The sequence below is a fragment of the Nicotiana tabacum genome, chromosome 20 (assembly GCF_000715075.1).
Source record: "Nicotiana tabacum cultivar K326 chromosome 20, ASM71507v2, whole genome shotgun sequence".
In the NCBI taxonomy this organism is placed as follows: Eukaryota; Viridiplantae; Streptophyta; class Magnoliopsida; order Solanales; family Solanaceae; genus Nicotiana; species Nicotiana tabacum.
Window position 1 is genome coordinate 52,778,142 of NC_134099.1, and position 14,600 is coordinate 52,792,741.

The following is a 14,600-nucleotide window of genomic DNA, read 5'->3' on the forward strand; positions in this document are numbered from 1 at the left end:
GCACATAAGCTAGCATGTATTAAAATCAGATAAAATCAAATGCAATAGTTAAGCGACCGTGCTAGAACCACGGAACTCGGGAATGCCTAATACCTTCTCCCGGGTTAACAGAATTCCTTACTCGGATTTCTGGTTCGCAGACTGTAACAATGTCATATTTTTCCTCGGTTCGGGATCAAAACTGGTGACTTGGGACACCCTTAATTTCCCAGGTGGCGACTTTGAATAATTAATAATTAAATCCCGTTCCGATTGTCCTTTAAGTGAAAAAACTCCCTTATATTTATGTCCTTACGGGGTATAGGTGAAAAAGGAGGTGTGACAGTTATATGATAATGAACTTTTTAACAGCTGTATAGTTTCAAACTTCTCTAGGGGGGATCAATCTCCCATGGCAATTAGGTGAGATGGTATTGGAGAATATTCCAATTTATCTTAATTCAAACTAGTACTTAGAAAGCTTGCTTTATCCCAAAAAATGTAATGGTAACAATTGTGTTTGAGCTCAAGAACAGTCATAAATTTTTCTCCCAACCTTTTCAAGATGGGACTTGTTTACTTCCATATTTTGGTATCTCCCCTTGAGGAAATAAATCTTTGCTTATGGATGTTTGACTGAAAGCATTTTTCTGCACTCGCTATATGCTTTAATTTATTGTGTCTCCAAGGAGAAGATAATGACCACACCTAGGAAAGAAAAGAAAAGAGAATCTCGCCGACAGGAAAAGGCTGAAAAAGCAGCTCTTCTCGATAAAGTAAGTTTAAGCTTGTAATTCTTTCTCTTGTTCGGGGTAGAGAATTTTTTTTCCTTAATTTGGTAGGTCATCTGGCTATTTCCTTTACAAGTCATGCCATTTGTACCCTGCAGAGCATTGAGAAGGAACTGCTGGAACGCCTTTCTAAAGGAGTGTATGGTGATATATACAATTATCCTGAGCGGAAGTATCTAGAGATTCTTGGTAGGGAAGCAATGCAGGTGGCTAGCGAAGAAGAAGATGAGGAGGTCTTGATCAAAACCCCTGTTATGTTGTCTCTTAAATATTCTCGTTTTTCTAGTTTCCCTTTCTTCTCTTGGTTGCTACCTCCCCCACCACCCTCCCCCTTGTTTTTGGTGGTTTGGGTGGGTTGTATCAGCTTGGAGCCTGGGACTACCCTCCTCTGGCAAAGCCTTTCTAAGTAAATTGGTTAACTTCGGCTGATACATTTAGATGAGTCGTTTATTCATTCTGCTGTTAATGATTGAAATAAGCAGGAACATGAAGTGGAATATGTTGAAGGCTATGATGATCTTGAAAAGGAAGATGATATGGAAGATTTTGATGGTCTTGGAATTAGAGACAGTGGCTTGGATGATGATACCGGTAAAGTTCTTAATGGATGTGCTCATCCTATTCCCAGTGTTTCATTAGTGTAATAAATTGATGGCAACATCATCCTTTGAGTGAGGACGCAAATCACATATTTAACTCAGAATTTAGAGTCCCCATAGGTTTACCTAAACACCAGGAACAAACGAGTTTGCAGTTGTATTCTCATAATGTTTAGTTGGCATTCAGACAATATTAGGCTGAAGTTGAAAAAGGAGAGCACTTTAAGTTGAAAAGAGTACTATTTGGAACAAATTGAAGTAGAAGTTGCAAATTTATACCAGTCGCATCCTTTTGGTTTATTGGTGCTGATACATCCATTTTATCACTGGCTGATGCATTTGCTTATGTCCATTGTGGCGAGGAAGTGTCTTTCAAAGCCATAATTATTGAACTAATTGTAAATCCGTTTGACCATGTTGCAGTTGGAATGGACGGCGAGGACGAGGATGATGATGGAGAGGCTGTTGCAGTTCATCAGAAGAGGGATAGAAAGGATTCTGTTTTAGCTAGAAGAAGAGCAGAGAAAGATGAGCCAAGTGCAAATTCAAAGAAAAAGGCGAAAGTGCTTGTGGAGGTAAAAAAAAAATTATATGCTTTTTTACACCCTTCAATCTTTGTTAAAACCCACCTTTTGTCTTTATCTCATGTTGGTTGAGCATGAGGATACGGGTGAAAGACGGACAGCAGTACAATGAGAGATTGTATTCCGTAATTCTACAATTATCAAAATGCTTGCTTTAAGTGGCTGCGAAATTCAATTGGTAAGATATGTTTCTCAAAATATGCGCCAGACTTCGCTAGCTAGAATGAAATGGACATGTAAGCAAAACAACCTTATAACCTGTTTGGCCAAGGTGCAAATATCAACTTATTTGAAAAGCTTTTTCTCCAAAGTGCTTTTCTCAAAAGTACTTTTGGTGAGAAGCAGTTTGTGTTTGGCTAATTAATTTGAAAAATATTTTTGAGCAGCAATTAGTGTTTGACCAAGCTTTTAAAAACTACTTCTAAGTGTATTTTTCTCAAAAGTGCTTTTCAAAAAAGTGCTTTTGGAGAAAATCTACTTTCCTTTCTTTCCAAATTGTCCACCATATACATGCAGGGACAATCTTCCATCTCTCCTTCTAGCCAGACTGCATTCCATCTCTTTTTCAACTTGTTAGGACTTCCCTGATTCTCCCTGGCATAACCCATTTAATTCCCCTCAGGTTGATGAATATCTTCCAAATTTGATCTGTGACACTGCAGTGCAAGAAAAGATGATTGACTGTCTCCTCCTGAGCTTTACATAAGTAACATCTAGACCCCAACTGATATCCTCTATTAGTGAGATTATCTTGGGTTAGGAAAACTTCTCTTGCTAGAATCTAGACAAAACATGACACTTTGTAAGGTATTTTAACTTTCCAGATCATTTTCCAAGGCCAACAACCAATCTGATTATTAGAATGGTTGTACTCCTTGTAAGCTGATCTAACAGAGAAAATTCCTCCTATCCCCCCTTACCAGAACAACCTATCTTCATTGTTGGTGGTCCCTCTAAACTGTTCCAGAGTATCATAGAAATCTGGCAGCCTCTCAATTTCCCAGTCATATAGAAATCTTCTAAATGTAAGCTTCCATCCTTGACCTGTCCAAAGTTCTCCAACAGAAGCTCTTTATTGCTGATTCAGATTGTAGATGTCCGGGAATAGTTGCTTTAAAGTTCTCTGTCCAAGCCATTTATCTTCCCAGAAGGATGTTTTCATTCCATTTCCAACTTTGAGACTGAAATTGTTTTTGAACCTTGGCCATGTGTTTCTGATAGACCTCCACAGACTCACCCCATAAGGAGTACAAACTATTTTTGTTGTCCAACTACTTTCCATCCCATACCTTTCTTGAATTACCTTCTTCCATAAAGATTGCTCTGTTGTGGAAAACCTCCATAACCACTTCATCATCAATGCTTGATTCTGAGTTTTCAAATTTCTAATCCCCATTCCCCTTTCTTTCTTGCTGGTAATAAGTACTTCCCACCTGACCAAATGAAACTTACTCTTATCACTGGTACCTTGCCATAGAAAGTTTCTTCTCAGTGCATCTATTCTTTTAACTACACTGGTCGGAACTAGAAATAAAGACATCATGTAAGTAGGCATGACATCCAAAACACTATTGATGAGGATTAGTCTACCTCTCAAAGATAGGTATTGGCTCTTCCAACTAACAAGTTTCTTTTCACATTTCTCAATTACTCCATTCCATATTACTTTTGACTTGCTTTTTGCTCCAAGTGGCATTCCCAGGTACACTGTTGGTAGAGCTCCTATCTTCCCCCCCAGTATTCTAGCCAAACTATGCATCTCCATTACTTCATTAACTGGATAGATGGAACTCTTGTTCCAGTTAATGTGTAGTCCAGATATAACTTTAAAAAGAATGAATACCATTCTCAGGAAAAACAACTGTTCTCTGCTAGCATCACAAAATACCAAAGTATCATATGCATATTGTAGATGGGTGATTTCCAAGTTGGTTGGCTCCCTAGAGTTTACCCTGAACCCCTTGATCCTATAATTTGCTTTGGCAGTTTTAAACAGATTGTTTAAACCTTCCATAGCCAGAATAAATAGAAAAGGGGAGATAGGGTCTCCCTGTCTCAAGCCTCTCTGAGAGGAAAAGAAACCAACAGGTGAACCATTGACTAAGATAGAGAATTTGACAGTACTAGTGCAGAATTTGATCCAACTAATCCATCTTTCATCAAAGCCCATCTTCGAAAGTATTCCCAACAAAAAGTTCCAGTTAAGGTGATCATATGCCTTTTCTATGTCCAGCTTGCACAGGATACCAGGTTCTTTGCTCTTCATTCTAGCATCTACACTCTCATTTGCAATGAGAATAGCATCCATTATTTGCCTACCTTTGATGAAGGCCATCTGTTGATTGTCCACCAACTTGCCCATTGCTTTCTTGATTTTTTCTGTTAGGATTTTTGAGATTATTTTGTAGACACTACTTATCAGACTGATAGATCTGAAATCTTTCAGTTCTTTAGCTCCAACTTTCTTAGGAATCAAAGCCACCAAAGTAGCATTGAAGCTTTTTTCAAAGACCCCAGTAACTTGAAAATTCTGGACTGCAGCTATCACACTTGACTAATCACTTCCCAGCATTGAATGTATAAAGCCATAGTATACCCATCTGGACCAGGAGCTTTGTCCCCTACACATGCTTTGACATTCTCCCAGATTTCAGGAGGCTCAAAAGGGCTCAATAACATCTGATTATCCTCTGAGCTAATAGTTTGGCAGTCCCTTAGGCTGCATTGTGGTCTCCACTCCTCAGCTTCTGTGTATAATTTTTAGTAGAAAGAGTATATCTCCCTCGTGATATCTTCAAGATTCTCCACAGTTTCGCCGTTGACTTGTAGCTTGTCAATATTGTTATATCTTTTATGGGCATTTGCAGTTTTGTGAAAGAACTTAGTATTTCTGTCACCTTCTTTCAACCATAAGGCCCTGGACCATTGCCTCCAAGCTATCTCCTCCTTCCGAGCATTTTCCTCAAATTCTAGCAGTAGAGAGGTTTTTTGTGTGTCTCTTCCTCATTCAAGCTCCTCAGTTCTTGTATATCCTCAATTTTAGCAAGTTGGTCCAATATATGTTGTTTCTGTATCTTTAGATTGCCTTAAATTGTCTTGCTCCATTCTTTGAGTTTTTCCTTCAAAGCTTTCAGCTTGAAAGCCAGGATGTAATCAAGTCTGCCAGTACATGAAAAGGACTCCCACCATGTTTTAATTCTATTCTTGAAACCTTCAGTCAGCAGCCACCAATTCTCGAATTTGAAAAAAGATTTCATTGGTTCCCAATTGCCACACTGAATCATGACAGGTGAATGGTCAGAGGTAACCCTGTGAAGGATTGACTGTTTAATGTTTCTAAATCTTTCATCCCATTCTTCAGAGACTAGAAACCTGTCCAGTCTAGCAGCACTGTTGAAATATGTTCCTTTCTTCCATGTGAACTTGCCTCCTAGTAGTTGCAGATCAACTAAACCCATGTCCTCAATGAAATCTGAGAATTCTGCCATTGATCTGGTATACCTAACACAATTTTTCTTCTCTGAGGGATATCAAACAGTGTTAAAATCCCCACACACAACCCAAGGCCCAGTGAATAGACCCCTAGCAGCTCCTATCTCCCTCCATACTTCTTTTCTTTCAACCCTATCATTAGCATCATAAATACTGGTTAAATGCTAAACAAATTCTTGGGCTTTGCCACTGAACTTATATGTGATGGAATATCTACCTACACTACTGACTTCCCCTTCCCATGCCCTACTGTCGAACATAATGAGAATACCCCCTCTAGTTCCACTTGCTTCCAACTGGGCATATTTCACCCATCTATTTGCCCATAATTCTCTAACTATCTCCCTGATTTCCCCTTCTACCTTGGTTTCTTGAAAGCAATAGACTTCTGCCTTCCAGCTACTCACCATATTTTTTATCAACTCCCTCTTCCTAGCTCTGTTAAGTCCCCTAACATTCCAAGATACTATTTTAATCATCAATGACTATCGATGACAATATACCCTCCCCTGCTTATTGTGCCATTGCTTTTGAAACTGCTACCAAGATCTAAGTTTTTCAATTCTTTGCTTCCTTTCTTCTTTGGTGTGACAACTTCCATCATCAGTGATGTTGACTCCGTTAAATTCTTCCTCTTTCCATCAATTTTCATGAATAATTGGAGTGCTTCCTTTTCGCACCCTTTGAATTCCACCCCAAACTCTTTGCTCAGCCTAATGATATTTTGGTGCACCCAAATTGATGCCTGAAACTCTGGATCCTCTTCATTATCTAGAGAATTTAAGGGGAAAACTTCTTCAATTGTCCACTCTCCAAACTTTTTCTCCTCTTCCGGTTGCATGTGCTCCTTTTGCTACATGTCAGAGGTTGATTGTTCCTTGTTTTTGATTAATACCAAGGCCCTTTCCTTGTTCTCTTCGGTTTGAGCTTCCTCTTCGAGTGTATCATCTGAATTGTCGATCTCAATGGCCTTCTCTGCTTTCTTCGACTTTTTTTCCAAAGGGAGGAACACTGTATTTGCCTGGACCTCTATTAGGATGGGGTCTTTTAATTCCTCCAACTGGGCTATGATTTTTGGTCTTTTATTACAGAGGGTTATAGAATGGTCTATCAATCTTGGGCCCAGAGATTTATTTGGGCCCAAATCATTAGAACTTGAGTCTGTTCCTTTGTCACGTGAGACTGGCACACGTGTAGTATTTTTAAAAGCCTCTCCATTGTTCGATGTACCCACATGACCATAGTACAGTGGAGCTGTTACAATCTCCTTCCCCAGGTGGATACTAATATTGACCATTGGTTAATTTCTCCCTCTATTACCCTGCAGTCCTTGTCCTTCATCATCTTACTCCCTTGGACACCCCGCCGCTGTAATCGCTGTTACAGTCACCGGAATTTCACACCAGATGGGGATTTTGTATAAAAATCCGTCACTTTCCATCTGTATCTCTCTCGGAACCCTACTCCCATCTCCCTTCACTTCTATTCTTGCCCATCGGAGGTGGTTTTTGAGGTTTGTTTCCTCCTCTGTTTCTAGCCATCCCCCACATTGGTCTCCTATGGTACTGAGAACTTTATCTGACCATAGATTAACAGGTAAACCCAGTAGTCTTACCCATACCCAGTCTCGTTTCACCTTTTCCGGCCAACAACCAGTGGTAGGTTTCCACCAGTCGAGGCTTACTTTGGACTTCTGCCACCACCATTCTCCCCTTAGCACATGTTTTGCCTCCTTTCTTGTGGGAAATTCGAACAGAAATTGGGAATCGTTCATCTCATGAACATTTATGCTGATGGTGGAATTCCACGTGTTGTTTGCCCATCTTCTGATATCGTTCAAAGTTGGAGATTCCTTCAGAGAAATCATCACCTTGCCTACTATGCATCTACTCAACACATCCCTCTCTGATAATTCTGAACCTCCTGGGACCATAATTTTGGAGTTGTTGATATTTATTAGGGATGATTTTGTGCCTTCAGTGGACCATCTATTGGTTCTGACCGCTTCAGTGTATGAGGACTCCATCTTTGAGATTCTCACTGTATGGGGCTGCTCCTCTTTCTCTGAAGAATTAATTAGTCTTATAATTTTTCTAGCTATGTCTCCCCACCCAGCATTTAATGAGATTTCCAGTGTAATAATGATAGATCTACTTTCCCCTTGTATAGCAATAAAACTGATGTACCTACCATATTCATTGAATTTAAGGTTACAAAAGTATTCTGTGTAATGTTCTTTCATGTTCCATCTTCTTATTGCCCTCCTATGTTCCTTTGACGCCACATTAAATATCTCTGTCACCCATTTCATGACTTTACTGCTGACATTTACTGTTCTCATCAATTTTTTGCTACGTTCTACCCATTCAAACTGTGTTCCAGACTTAGAACTAATTTTTGTGATATCAAAAGACTTGAAGCTAGCATTGTAATAAATTTTGTCACTGTCCATATTTAACTGATGAAGTAAAACGAATCTGATTTTGAGGGAAAAATCTGAGAAGGAGAGAAAGAGAAAGAAAGGAAGGAGTCTAGAGGAGAGGAAAGGGAAGAAATCCGGTGAAAGATCCCACCGGAAAGGTGTTTCTACCCTCCTAGGAAATAGGAGAGAGAGTATCTAGGGAAAGTCTAAGAGAAAGTACTGTTGTCCCAAAAAAAGAAGTGGTGAGATCTGTCCGGAAAAACCTCAAAGGTTAGAGATATCAGCAGTCAGAACGGGTGAAAAACAGAATGAAGCAAAGGAAGGAATTCTGCAATCTTAAGAAGAGGGAGAAAGAAGTTTTTTTTTGGCAATTGACTGTGCTTCCCGTCGCCGGAAAAAAGAAAAGTGGTCGGAATCTAAAACTTCATGGATTGGTGGGGTCGGAATAAGGGGACGAAGAGGCTGTCCAAAAGAAAAAAGTTGAAATCTGGCCCGGAAATTGGCTTACGCGCCGGCGCGTGATGGAGTGCTCGCCGGAGCTTGGCAGCGCGTGTGAGGGTCTTTGCTGGAGCTGTTTTCAGGGATAGGCTCGCGTCACTGGTGACTCTTCGATGATGTTTGTAGAAATTCAGGATTCCGGGTTCTCAGGCTCCTCGGGGAGTATGCCTGAGAGCATCTGTTAAGCTTAAAATTTGAAGAGGATTACTTGCTCAAGTTCTTCTGGGTCTTACCAAACTCAGGTCTTACTAATTTGGATTTTGTAATTGCAAATTTTGTAGTCATTGTTCGTGTTCGAGTGGAATTGTGCACTAAGGGGTCGTTTGGTAGCTAATTACAGGGTAAGTTATTTATGTACTAGGAGTAACATAACTAATACCGTGTTTGATAGCCTTTAATTACTTTGTACAAAAATCAGCATAACTAATGTCATGTTTGATTGCTTTTCCATTGGCTGTATAAGTAATACATGGATAAGTTATACAATAAATCTATGTATTATTTATGTAAGGTAGAATGTGGAATAACTAATACATGTATTAAACAATCAAATGATCGAAAAACCCTCATTTATTTTAAATTACATATTGTATAATCAGGATAAAGTAAATATTCAACAAAAAATAATCTCTACATTACAATCCATGCATTACTAATCTTTATATAACTAATCCCTTCACAATTAAATCTTGCATAATTAATTCCTATATAACTAATTTCTACAATACTAATACATGGATATTTCTAACCAGCAATCAAACGATTCTAAGAGTAGCGTTATTGATCTTGAAGTTGTATTTCTTCTCTGTGGTACTCATATTATAACGTTTGTGAGATCTATTTATATCCCGCTAAATCTTGCATAATTAATTCCTGTATAACTAATTTCTACAATACTAATACACAAGGGCGTACGCAGGAGTTTTCGTAAGCGGTGTCGAAATTTATAGAATAACGGGAATAATAGCGTTAATTATCATACTTCTAAACAAGAAATGATCTTAGTCTATTGGTCTTGTTGAGTTTTAAGCAGAAAAGCTCATGAGTTCAATTCTACATCATCACTATTTTTAACCACAGAGCACTCTCAAATATTTGCAAAAAAGATGTGCTAGTTGCGGTTTGAACCTTTGACCTCTTAAAGCAAAATCAAGCACATAACCAACATACCAAGAGATAATTTATGTCAAGTGGTGTCATTTTTTCCTATTTATCCGTTTCCTCACAATATTAATACATATAATTAGTAAAAAATTTCGACGAAATGGTGTGCGTGACACTGCTTCGCTAAGTGTGGATCTGCCCCTGCTAATGCATGGATAACTCTAACCAGCAACCAAAAGATTCTAAGAGTAGCGTTATTGATATTGAAGTTGTATTTCTTCTCTGTGGTACTCATATTATAACGTTTTGTAAGATCTATTTATATCCCGCTGCCACAGGTGTCAATGTACATTGTACGATGAACCTCTACTATCTCGTGAGCAGATGAAAGAGAGAGAAGACGAGGTGATGTGATACCAGTGATTTGCTTGTACTGGATTTATTAAGTAGCAAGCAATCTAATTCTTTAATGTTGAAATGATACTTTCTAAAGTTTATTCAACTTTTAAATATTTAGTTTCATTATAATTTCACACTATTGTTCTGTAGTCATTTTTTTTAAAACCTTTTTCCAATTTAGGAGGATGTATTGTGTTTCCACACTTCTATTCCAGCGTAACTCGAATCCAGGACCTAATAATTGTGGGTGAAAGTATTTTTACCAACCGAGCAAACCTCATTTGTCGTTCCGTAGTCATTTGATAAATAGATATTACTAGTGCTACACTAGGGCCAATTTCTGATGATAGTAAAAGCACAAACATATAATTTGAAGCCTATAGCGTGAAAAGTTGTTCTCATGAAAACAGAAATAATTACAAATGAAGCCATACTCTTATCTGAATATAATTTTTAACTCAGCTGTAGGATCTTGACAACCACAAAACTGTTTAGCAAGGTAATAAAATACCCTCAGGGGTCGTTTGGTAAAATGTATAAGAATAATGCTTAATCGGGTGTAATAGTAATATTGGTATTAGTTATGTTTGCATTAATTATGTTGGCATCAGTTATGCCGACATATTTCTTATCCATTGTTTGGTTTGATGTATCTAAAAGAATTGTCTGTTTACAAAAATATCCTCATAACCAGTCCATCATTTTATCTTTTTAAAAGAAACATATGTTGATGAATGTTTTTATATGAAAAAGGTTTAAAAAAATTATTTGATTTGTTCGCCTATATTGTAGTATAAAACTGAATATTTATTTATAAAAAAGAAAATATGCTTAGTATTTATTTATTTACTAGGGATATAATTTTAGTTTGCACTTTCTTGGATTATTTCAAACTTGCATTAATATAATAGCATATTTTAATCAAGCATAAATTTTGAAGGATAATTTTGTCTTTAACTAAGCTAATGCATGCATTAAAGCCCATTGCATTATTAATACCATGGTTTCTTATGCATTTAGTTATACATAGGATAATAACAAATAATGTGTATAACTAATGCTTGCATAACTAATGCATAGATTCAAAAAGTATACCAAACAATACATTATTAATACGTAAAGCTAATGTATGCATTATTTTATCTAATGCATCCTGCCAAATGAACCCTTAGTTTCCAATTCTCAATATGATCTAACAAGTGAATATACACATCCAGACCAAAAGATTTCGGTCAAATTCAATTATTGGGATTATGTCGAAAGTTTTAATAAGACTTTTTTATATGAAAATCCTACCAGAAGACATTCTTGGTTTATAAAACTTTGTCCTAATTTATTCGGACAACAAATTCCAAATTGGTTTTTCAAATGGTGGAAGTTATACGGACCATCATTAGATATTTTAAACCCTCTCTTCAAAGGATTATATTCTCAATGGGTAGATATATCTCCCAAAATTATTTCTCTCCAAAAAGATCATATCTTTTATGATGGTATTGCTACCATGTATTTCTTTATTGAATTTTTTATTCCCTGGATTATGAAATGGGATGTATAGACCGGTTATACTAGTGAAGGCATTCCCAGGGAGACAACCGGAATGCTTCTGAATAGGGTTCGGGAATTGAATTACGAGAACACCAGTCGTGGCCTAGCCACTAATCTCTAGGGAAACCTTAAACCACGATGCTCTTCACAACCCTTCAACGGCCACCTGCCTAAACGGGTTAATGAGCACCACCGGTTAGCTTGAGACTAACCAAGGTTTACTGTCGAGACTAGTAACTGCCTGGTCTATATAGTCCTTAACCCAAAATCCCATCGGGTTTGATACAGTAGACTCCTAACTACCATAAACATGAATAGCAGATAACCATCGAGAACCAAGTTTAACACTTACCTGTTTAGCCTGTCATCTAGGATAACAATACTTCAGATATGGAAGAGGGAAGGAGAAGAACAGTACCAGCAGAGAGACCCTTAGTTGTGGCCAAACGACCTTTTTGATTTTATTTAAAACTTGGAAAAATTATTACAGAAGGGGTTCTTTACAAGTAGAGAGATAAACTAGAGAGAAGGCAGAGAGTTCTAATGTTGGCTAACGCCTCTCCTCTAACTAAAGAAGAGTGATCCTTATATAATGGATCTGTTTACAAAACAAACAAAATGAAAAGTAAAAGTGGCCGACAAGATAATTAAAACGTGGCCAAAAGAAAAACTATATTATTAAAACCGGACAAACTACTTTTATAAAAGTAGATTCCTTCCGATAATGGAGGGACCACTTACTTTATTAAAGTTATTTCGGGGACCTATTACTTTATAAAAGTCTTCGTCTTTTTACCCCAATAATCAATCGGTGGGGCCTTCTATTTCTTTATGCTTTATCTTTTCCTTTGTCATTTTTCTTGGCAGAAGATGCTTCTGCACTTGCTTTCAACTTGTTGATAAAGTCTTCAATTTCTGTATCACTAACTTCCTCTGTATCTGATTGATTTTGGGCTTCTCCGGCTAAACACACATTTTCATTTGAAGTACTGCCAATAGAAACCATAGAGATATCATCTCTAATAGTAGTACCAAGATTCTTTGCTAAATCCTTTTTTATTTCTTCAAAATATGAAGCAAGGATTTCTTTTTGTGAAACAGCTCCCTTTTTCATTTGGAGTCTCTTGCTGATAATTTCCAAAGGACTTAGATCTTCTTCTTCATCCTTTGTATGATCGATCTGTGAATAATCCTCTATCTTGGCCTGTATTTGTTGTATTAACTCTTCACCATATAACTTTCCTTGTTGATTTGACTGGAGCAATTTGGACCAGAACTTATGATAGAAAATTCTGTTAAGGCAAGGTATTCCTTCACTAGTATAACCGGTCTGTACATCCTATTTCATAATCCAGGGAATAGAAAATTCAATAAAGAAATACATGGTAGCAATACCATCATAAAGGATATGATCTTTTTGGAGAGAAATAATTTTGGGAGATATATCTACCCATTGGGAATATAATCCTTTGAAGAGAGGGTTTAAAATATCTAATGATGGTCCGTATAACTTCCACCATTTGAAAAACCAATTTGAAATTTGTTGTCCGAATAAATTAGGACAAAGTTTTATAAACCAAGAATGTCTTCTGGTAGGATTTTCATATAAAAAAGTCTTATTAAAACTTTCGACATAATCCCAATAATTGAATTTGACCGAAATCTTTTGGTCTGGATGTGTATATTCACGATCTTTGAGTGTGTTGATTCTCCATTCATCAGAAGGTATAACCTTCTTAATTATAATCTTCGAAAAACTATAAGTTTTTCTAGTATTAGCAGGATAGAAATGCTGAATATCTGCAGATCCTGTTGTTGAGAGTATAATCTCATAATGCATTCTGTATTTGTATGTCGGAGTAGCGTATGACGCTGTATCAAAGTATCTTGCCATAATTTGCCAAGGATTATCCTTCCATTTAAGGTCGGATTGTTCCAAAAGAATTATTAACTCTTTGGATTCTTTTTGACTATAAGTCTCAAAATTGTCATTACCATCCTCTGATATAACTGAGGAGTATGTAGGTACATTAGATGATGACGTACCTTCATCTTTTTTGGATTTTATAAAATCCATAAATTCCTTGTATAATGGATGTTCGGTATTACCTTCTATAACATTAGCGGCTATAATATTTGGGCAAGAATATTATTCTCCCTGCTATTATTAGTTGTCCTTCCTCTTCCTCATTGCCGAGGAGGCTTATCTATAGGTCTCATAATCTGTAGACAAAGTAGTAGAACTTATTAGTTTAGGTATTCTCTAGTAAGAAAATCAGGAAGGGTATTATTAGACCCTTTTTTGTATATAATTTCAAAATCAAAAGGGGCTAATAAAGCTTGCCACCTTGCAAACATTTGTTTGGAAACATCATGCTTGAAATCTTTATTAAAGATAAATTTAGCAGCCTGACAATCAGTTTTAATAATAAATTTCTGATTATATAAGTCAGTCTGAAATTTCATCACACATTTAACAATAGCAAGAATTTCTTTAGCTATAGTTGCATAATTTTTCTGGGGGTTATTCCATTTACCAGAATAAAATTGAACAAGGTATTCCTGTTTATCTACAGGGGAACATTGTTTCAGTATTCCGCCATAACCAATATCAGAGGCATCAGTTTCCACAACTTTTACCCAAGTAGGATTGGCGAGAGTTAAACAGGGGAGGTTATTAACCTTCTGCTTAATTCTCTTTACTGCTTCAGTATGACTGTCAGTCCAAGCTTTAGGATTCTTCTTTAATCTTTCATAAAGAAGAGCAGTGTCTTTAGCAAGGTCCTTTATAAAAGGAGAAATATAATTTAAGCTTCCTAAAAATCTTTGAAGCTGAGTTTTATCAGTAATAATATCGGAAAATTTGGATGCAAATTCAATACTTCTATTAATGGGGATAATCCTACCCTTCTCAATGTTATGACCCAAAAATCTAACAGAAGTTTGGAAAATCATCATTTTCGGTTTTGATATAACTAAACCATTTTGTATAATAATCTTTTTAAATAAATCAAGATGTTTGAAATGAGATTCTATATTTTTTGAAAATACTAGAATATCATCAATATAAACAATTATGAAATCCGTATAAGGAAGGAAAATATCATTCATAATTTTTTGAAATTCTGAAGGTGCATTTTTTAAATCAAAGGGCATAACATTCCATTCATACTGACCCATTCGT

General features: G+C 36.8%; 1 protein-coding gene across 1 annotated transcript; it reads left to right on the forward strand.

Moving 5' to 3' along the window:
• The first annotated feature begins 605 nt into the window (after positions 1-605).
• LOC142174964 (uncharacterized) lies at positions 606-9,938 on the forward strand. Its single transcript, XM_075241462.1, has 5 exons — positions 606-755; positions 869-1,003; positions 1,253-1,361; positions 1,793-1,944; positions 9,808-9,938. Exons 1-5 carry the CDS (start codon positions 678-680, stop codon positions 9,829-9,831), a joined length of 498 nt encoding a protein of 165 aa, XP_075097563.1. The 5' UTR covers positions 606-677; the 3' UTR covers positions 9,832-9,938.
• The last annotated feature ends 4,662 nt before the right edge of the window (positions 9,939-14,600 follow it).